The sequence below is a fragment of the Sebastes fasciatus genome, unplaced genomic scaffold (assembly GCF_043250625.1).
Source record: "Sebastes fasciatus isolate fSebFas1 unplaced genomic scaffold, fSebFas1.pri Scaffold_53, whole genome shotgun sequence".
Lineage (NCBI taxonomy): Eukaryota > Metazoa > Chordata > Actinopteri > Perciformes > Sebastidae > Sebastes > Sebastes fasciatus.
The window spans coordinates 10001-18441 of record NW_027428241.1 but is presented as its reverse complement, the minus strand read 5'-3'; the positions used below and the strand labels follow the sequence as shown (position 1 = coordinate 18441).

The 8441-nt window shown below is 43.7% G+C and overlaps 2 protein-coding genes across 2 annotated transcripts in view; one reads left to right on the top strand and one right to left on the bottom strand.

Annotated features, from left to right (window-relative positions):
* Positions 1 to 351: 351 nt before the first annotated feature.
* Positions 352 to 3641, bottom strand: rpp40 (ribonuclease P/MRP 40 subunit). The gene is made up of 5 exons (XM_074628578.1): positions 3099 to 3641; positions 2886 to 3005; positions 2576 to 2753; positions 2354 to 2488; positions 352 to 2129 (listed from the first exon to the last, which is right to left on the bottom strand). Exons 1-5 carry the CDS (start codon positions 3328 to 3330, stop codon positions 1931 to 1933), a joined length of 864 nt encoding a protein of 287 aa, XP_074484679.1. The 5' UTR covers positions 3331 to 3641; the 3' UTR covers positions 352 to 1930.
* Positions 3415 to 8441, top strand: part of LOC141763826 (protein disulfide-isomerase tmx3a-like) — a gene marked incomplete at its 3' end in the record, with an annotated part of 13890 nt that continues 8863 nt past the window's right edge. The window contains exons 1-3 of the mRNA XM_074628580.1: positions 3415 to 3497; positions 4937 to 5085; positions 7478 to 7523. Of these exons, the coding sequence (XP_074484681.1) occupies positions 3415 to 3497; positions 4937 to 5085; positions 7478 to 7523 (278 nt within the window). The remainder of the gene's footprint in view (positions 3498 to 4936; positions 5086 to 7477; positions 7524 to 8441) is intronic.

Here is an 8441-nt window from a genome sequence, read left to right as displayed (position 1 = left end):
GATGGCTACTAAGGTCCAACTTTGCCCATCAGGATTTAATCTAAATACTCATTCACACACCGATGGCTCTGCCTCCGGGAGCAATTTGGGGTTAAGTGTCTTGCTCAAGGACACATCGACATGTGACCCGGAGCAGCCGGGGATCGAACCACCGACCTTCCGATTGGTGGACAACCTGCTCTACCCTCTGAGCCACAGCCGCCCAATAACATGAGGCCGGTCATCCAGCGGGAGGCTGACCTCTAGTGAAGATAGAGAAATACATTTACCATAACAATAACAATATTAATAACAACTGGAACTCGTCTGAGTTGAGCTGTAATATAAAAACTAAAGACTAAAACAGTCAGATAAAGAGTGAAGAACAAGTTTAATACGCAGAAACAACTCAAACATTACAACGATCTCTATATCAGCTGATCAATAACTGATCAATAACTCATCAATAACTCATCAATGACACCTTTAGGACTCAATCTGCATGGGTTCCCAACCTGAGGCCCGGGTTCCCAACCTGAGGCCCGGGGCCCCACTGAGGGTCACCACAACATCAACAGGCTCGTTATAGTTCACCTTAAAGGTCACCGTGACCTTCAGCTTCAACTCAACTCAAAACACACTGAGACCACCTGCTGAGGACATCACCTGCTGAGGACATCACCTGGAGGACAGGTGTCATGGAGGACAGGTGTCCTGTGCTCTTGCAGCCAGGTGGAGGTGGTAGGTGTGGTCATGGAGGACAGGTGTCCTGTGCTCCTGCAGCCAGGATGTGTCCTGTGCTCTTGCAGCCAGGTGGAGGTGGTAGGTGTGGTCATGGAGGACAGGTGTCCTGTGCTCCTGCAGCCAGGTGGAGGTGGTACGTGTGGTCATGGAGGACAGGTGTCCCGTGCTCCTGCAGCCAGGTGGAGATGGTAGGTGTGGTCATGGAGGACAGGTGTCCTGTGCTCCTGCAGCCAGGTGGAGGTGGTAGGTGTGGTCATGGAGGACAGGTGTCATGGAGGACAGGTGTCCTGTGCTCCTGCAGCCAGGTGGAGGTGGTAGGTGTGGTCATGGAGGACAGGTGTCCTGTGCTCTTGCAGCCAGGTGGAGGTGGTAGGTGTGGTCATGGAGGACAGGTGTCCTGTGCTCCTGCAGCCAGGTGGAGGTGGTAGGTGTGGTCATGGAGGACAGGTGTCCTGTGCTCTTGCAGCCAGGTGGAGGTGGTAGGTGTGGTCATGGAGGACAGGTGTCCTGTGCTCCTGCAGCCAGGTGGAGGTGGTAGGTGTGGTCATGGAGGACAGGTGTCCTGTGCTCCTGCAGCCAGGTGGAGGTGGTAGGTGTGGTCATGGAGGACAGGTGTCATGGAGGACAGGTGTCCTGTGCTCCTGCAGCCAGGTGGAGGTGGTAGGTGTGGTCATGGAGGACAGGTGTCATGGAGGACAGGTGTCCTGTGCTCCTGCAGCCAGGTGGAGGTGGTAGGTGTGGTCATGGAGGACAGGTGTCCTGTGCTCTTGCAGCCAGGTGGAGGTGGTAGGTGTGGTCATGGAGGACAGGTGTCCTGTGCTCCTGCAGCCAGGTGGAGGTGGTAGGTGTGGTCATGGAGGACAGGTGTCCTGTGCTCCTGCAGCCAGGTGGAGGTGGTAGGTGTGGTCATGGAGGACAGGTGTCCCGTGCTCCTGCAGCCAGGTGGAGGTGGTAGGTGTGGTCATGGAGGACAGGTGTCCTGTGCTCCTGCAGCCAGGTGGAGGTGGTAGGTGTGGTCATGGAGGACAGGTGTCCTGTGCTCTTGCAGCCAGTTGGAGGTGGTAGGTGTGGTCATGGAGGACAGGTGTCCTGTGCTCCTGCAGCCAGGATGTGTCCTGTGCTCTTGCAGCCAGGTGGAGGTGGTAGGTGTGGTCATGGAGGACAGGTGTCCTGTGCTCCTGCAGCCAGGTGGAGGTGGTAGGTGTGGTCATGGAGGACAGGTGTCCTGTGCTCCTGCAGCCAGGTGGAGGTGGTAGGTGTGGTCTTGGAACATTAGCAGACTGTAGAAGTTGTCTCCTCCTCTCAGGACTCCGTGCTCGCCGCCGCCCCACGAGACCGGACTATCAACGAAACCATGAACCGTCAGAGACACCCAGGACTCCAACCGAGGCTGCTCCAGGTAACACCTGGAGGACAAGTCAGGACAGGTGAGGAAGTGGAGGAAGAGGAGGACAGTTTAGGAAAAACCTCTGGCTCTACTTTAGTAGAGGTCCAGCAGAGAGCCATGATCCCTTATTAATCCCATAATGGTCCCTTATTAATCCCTTAATGGTCCCTTATTGAATTTAAGTCCTTTTGAATCTCTTAGTGTTTCCGAGGTCTGACAGCCAGAGGTCAGAGGTCAGCCTACCTGATCTGCTGGATGAGTCGGTGGACGTCTTGAGGACGCAGCAGTCCACAGACGGAGACGCTCAGAGCTCGACTCGCCGTCGTCTTCGGCTCAGGACAGACCAGCGAGGACAGGAAGCCGCTGGACGAGTTCGCACTGAAACCACAGAAGAAGAGTCAACGGGAAGACGCGTCACATGACGGCCATTCGCGGAGCGGGTCGTTACGGCGTCCGTCCTCTCACCAGCTGACGTGGGCGTCCACGGCTCCGAGCCACTCCAGGAGGTGGTGAGGGTCAGGTGACTGCAGGTCAGAGGTCAGCAGGGGACAGGACAGGTCTGTCAGGGTGCGTCTGCTGACCTCAGGTCTGTGCTCCGACCAATCACAGCGAGACAGGAAGGCCTGCAGAGAGGCCCCGCCTCCTAGGGACAGACAGCAGGGGGTTATGGGTAATAGAACAGGGCAGCGGCGTCAAGCAGCTGAGTGGACGTGATGTCATAGCATCGTGGGTTACACAGGTGCATCGTGGGTAACAGGTGCATCGTGCGTCTCACCTGGATGTGACAGCAGGAAGTCGGTCTTCAGTTGGAGGCGGGACCTCAGACCTGTCACAAGCCTCTGGTAGCCCCGCCCCCCTGGAGCCATGCTGCTGTCCGTCAAATCCACAGAGACCACTGGAACACACAGTACTGATTATACACACACACACACACACACACACGTATATATATATGTGATGTCACTGTGATGTCACTGTGATGTCACACCGTATCTGCTGCAGGTTCTGTGGTTGAATCTGGACGGTTTCCCTTCAACTCCCAACAACTCAAAGGAGTCCTTATCCAGAGACAGAGACAGGTGACCTGGAGACAGAAAGAGACAGAGACAGAGACAGAGAGCGAGAGACAGAGAGAGAGAGCGAGAGACAGAGAAAGAGACAGAGAGCGAGAGACAGAGAAAGAGACAGAGAGCGAGAGACAGAGACAGAGAAAGAGACATATCATTTCGTCATCTGGGCTTCATTGTAGGCCAGATGACGAAATTAGGAAAACATTCTTTACATAAAGTCAAAGTGAACTCCAGATGTTGATCTCCTCTCTGACCAAACTAAAATACAACATCTGCTCTGAGAGAATGAAGTCATCAGCAGAGAAGCTGCAGGAGACGTCAGTGATGTCACAGCCTGAGAGACAACCACAACAACAACAACAACAACTCCTAACAGATGGAACTCCCACTCTGTCTTTATTTACTCCTCTACTGCAGGGGTTATTTTAGTTCTTTTTTATATAAACTGGAAAAACTAAGTAGTTAACTTGTGTTTGGTGGATTATTTCTCTGTTGTATCAATGCTAATGGTGATGCTAATGCTAATGGTCATTGTATTCTACATGGTTGAAAGCCTGTTTATTGACCTTCACAATGATGTCACATTTGTAAGGATCATGTATTTGTGGGATGAGCAGCACAGCTGATGATGTTGGTAGCCCCGGTGCCGATGGTAAACAGTGTATTCTCATAAGGCTACCAGGAAGCCTGCAATGACTGCCCTTCACCGTCAGGCCCGTTGGCGCTGGTGTCTCCAACACAGACAATGGAACCTGAACATGTGGGGGAATGTCATGTTCAGTGATGAGTCCAGGTTCTGTCTGTTAAAGTCGGATGGCAGGTCAAAGTATGGAGACGACGTGGAGAACGCTATGCTGATTGTTGAACCGATGGAGTAACAGCTTCTGGTGGGGGCAGTGTCATGGTGTGGGGGGGGGGGGCATCTCCCTCACTGGTAAAACAAGGCTTGTCATCATTGAAGGCCATCTCAATGCAGGGAGATATCAGGATGAGATATCAACGCCCCCCCCCCCCCACAGAGCCAGGGTTATCACAGACTACCTCCACAATGAGGGAGTAGAGAGAATGGAACGGCCTGCCAAGAGTCCACACCTCAACCCAATTCAACACTTGTAGGATCATCTTGGGCGTGCTGTACGTGTTAGAGTGACCAACACAACCACGCTGGCTGACCTGCAGTGAATCCTGGTTGAGGAATGGAACGCCATCCCACAGCAACGTGTGACCAGGCTGGTGACCAGCATGAGGAGGAGGTGCCAGGCTGTTGTGGCTGCGTATGGATCTTCCACCTCTACTGAGGCTCCTGACGGTGGATTCAATCAATCAATATGTCTTGTTTGTTCCTTGTTACTGATAGAGAGTTCAATCATCCACCAAACAACTCACAACAAGAGTCAACACCAACAGGAGAATACACTGTTTACCATCGGCACCGGGGCTCCACACAGAATCAGCTGTGCTGCTCATCACACAAATACATGATCCTTACAAGAGTGACATCATTGTGAAGGTCAATAACCAGGCTTTCAACCATGTAGAATACAATGACCATTAGCATTAGCATCACCATTAGCATTGATACAACAGAGATAATCCACCAAACACAAGTTAACTACTTTGTTTCCCAGTTTATATATATATATATATAGTGTATATATATATGTACTCTGTGTGCAGTTCTACGCCCCCTGGTGTAAATATATAGTATATACAGTATATATGTATACACTGTATATATATATATATATATATACAGTGTATATCTGGTCTGTGTGTTGCAGTTCTACGCTCCCTGGTGTTCCTTCTGTAAACAGCTGGATCCCGTCTGGCATCAGATCGGATCAGAACTGAAGAGTCTCGGCTCTCCGGTCAACGTCGGCAAATCAGACGCCACCGCCAGCACCGGTCAGTATCACTACCAACTACCAGAGCAAACTACCAAAATAAAACTATCGGAGCAAACTATCAAAATAAAACCTACCAAAATAAAAATACCGTCGCAAACTATCAAAATAAAACTACCATAGCAAACTACCAAAATAAAAATACCGTAGCAAATTACCAAAATAAAACTACCATAGCAAACTATCAAAATAAAAATACCGTAGCAAACTATCAAAATAAAACTACCATAGCAAACTATCAAAATAAAACTACCATAGCAAACTACCAAAATAAAAATACCGTAGCAAACTACCAAAATAAAAATACCGTAGCAAACTATCAAAATAAAAATACCGTAGCAAACTATCAAAATAAAACTACCATAGCAAACTATCAAAATAAAACTACCATAGCAAACTACCAAAATAAAAATACCGTAGCAAATTACCAAAATAAAACTACCATAGCAAACTACCAAAATAAAAATACCGTAGCAAACTATCAAAATAAAACTATCGTAGCAAACTATTAAAATAAAACTACCATAGCAAACTATCAAAATAAAACCTACCAATATAAAAATACCGTAGCAAACTATCAAAATAAAACTACCATAGCAAACTATCAAAATAAAACTACCATAGCAAACTACCAAAATAAAACTACCATAGCAAACTATCAAAATAAAACTACCATAGCAAACTACCAAAATAAAACTACCATAGCAAACTATCAAAATAAAACTACCATAGCAAACTATCAAAATAAAACTACCATAGCAAACTACCAAAATAAAAATACCGTAGCAAACTATCAAAATAAAACTAACATAGCAAACTATCAAAATAAAACTACCATAGCAAACTATCAAAATAAAACTACCATAGCAAACTATCAAAATAAAACTACCATAGCAAACTATCAAAATAAAACTACCATAGCAAACTATCAAAATAAAACTACCATAGCAAACTACCAAAATAAAAATACCGTAACAAACTATGAAAATAAAACTACCATAGCAAACTATCAAAATAAAACTACCATAGCAAACTACCAAAATAAAAATACCGTAGCAAACTATCAAAATAAAACTACCATAGCAAACTATCAAAATAAAACTACCATAGCAAACTACCAAAATAAAAATACCGTAGCAAACTATCAAAATAAAACTACCATAGCAAACTACCAAAATAAAAATACCGTAGCAAACTATCAAAATAAAACTATCGTAGCAAACTAAAAAAATAAAACTACCATAGCAAACTATCAAAATAAAACTACCATAGCAAACTACCAAAATAAAACTACCATAGCAAACTATCAAAATAAAACTACCATAGCAAACTACCAAAATAAAAATACCGTAGCAAACTATCAAAATAAAACTAACATAGCAAACTATCAAAATAAAACTACCATAGCAAACTATCAAAATAAAACTACCATAGCAAACTATCAAAATAAAACTACCATAGCAAACTATCAAAATAAAACTACCATAGCAAACTACCAAAATAAAAATACCGTAACAAACTATCAAAATAAAACTACCATAGCAAACTACCAAAATAAAAATACCGTAGCAAACTATCAAAATAAAACTACCATAGCAAACTATCAAAATAAAACTACCATAGCAAACTACCAAAATAAAAATACCGTAGCAAACTATCAAAATAAAACTACCATAGCAAACTACCAAAATAAAACTACCATAGCAAACTATCAAAATAAAACTACCATAGCAAACTATCAAAATAAAACTACCATAGCAAACTACCAAAATAAAAATACCGTAGCAAACTATCAAAATAAAAATACCGTAGCAAACTATCAAAATAAAACTAACATAACAAACTATCAAAATAAAACTACCATAGCAAACTATCAAAATAAAACTACCATAGCAAACTATCAAAATAAAACTACCATAGCAAACTATCAAAATAAAACTACCATAGCAAACTATCAAAATAAAACTACCATAGCAAACTATCAAAATAAAACTAACATAGCAAACTATCAAAATAAAACTACCATAGCAAACTATCAAAATAAAACCTACCAAAATAAAAATACCGTAGCAAACTACCAAAATAAAACTACCATAGCAAACTACCAAAATAAAACTACCATAGCAAACTACCAAAATAAAACTATCGTAGCAAACTATCAAAATAAAACTACCACAGCAAACTACCAAAATAAAACTATCAAAATAAAACGACCACAGCAAACTACCAAAATAAAACTACCAAAATAAAACTATCACAGCAAACTACCAAAATAAAAGTATCATAAAGTGAAGTGGTCACAGTCACTGTGGGTGTGGCAGATGTTCTTCTATAACTGATCATCCAGATGTTGTGTGCAGAGGTCAGAGGTGATGCTGTGTTTCTCTCTGCAGGTTTGGCCAAAGAGTTCAAGGTGCGAGGTTATCCAGCCATCCTCATGTGAGTCCATGATTCATCCTCTCATCCTCTACACATGATTCATCGTCTCATCCTCTGCACATGATTAATCCTTTACACATGATTCATCCTCTCATCCTCTACACATGACTCATCCTTTACACATGACTCATCCTTTACACATGACTCATCCTTTACACATGATTCATCCTTTACACATGATTCATCCTCTCATCCTCTACACATGACTCATCCTTTACACATGATTCATCCTCCAAACATGATTCATCCTTTACACATTATTCATCCTTTACACATGATTCATCCTCTACACATGATTCATCCTTTACACATGATTCATCCTCTCGTCCTCTACACATGATTCATTCTTTACACATGATTCATCCTCTACACATGATTCATCCTCTCATCCTCTACACATGACTCATCCTTTACACATGATTCATCCTCCACACATGATTCAGCCTTTACACATTATTCATCCTTTACATATGATTCATCCTCTGCACATGATTAATCCTTTACACATGATTCATCCTCTCATCCTCTACACATGACTCATCCTTTACACATGACTCATCCTTTACACATGACTCATCCTTTACACATGATTCATCCTTTACACATGATTCATCCTTTACACATAACTCATCCTTTACACATGATTCATCCTTTACACATGATTCATCCTCTCATCCTCTACACATGACTCATCCTTTACACATGATTCATCCTCCAAACATGATTCATCCTTTACACATTATTCATCCTTTACACATGATTCATCCTTTACACATGATTCATCCTTTACACATGATTCATCCTCTCGTCCTCTACACATGATTCATTCTTTACACATGATTCATCCTCTACACATGATTCATCCTCTCATCCTCTACACATGACTCATCCTTTACACATGATTCATCCTTTACACAT

Coding starts and splice junctions, on each gene's coding strand:
- rpp40 (XM_074628578.1), bottom strand. CDS start 3,330: ATGTCTCTTTCTCTGTCTCTGTCTCTCGCTCTCTGTCTCTTTCTCTGT. Junction 2,489..2,575: donor GTGGACGCCCACGTCAGCTG/GTGAGAGGACGG, acceptor CTGTGGTTTCAG/TGCGAACTCGTCCAGCGGCT. Junction 2,130..2,353: donor CGACTCATCCAGCAGATCAG/GTAGGCTGACCT, acceptor CTTGTCCTCCAG/GTGTTACCTGGAGCAGCCTC.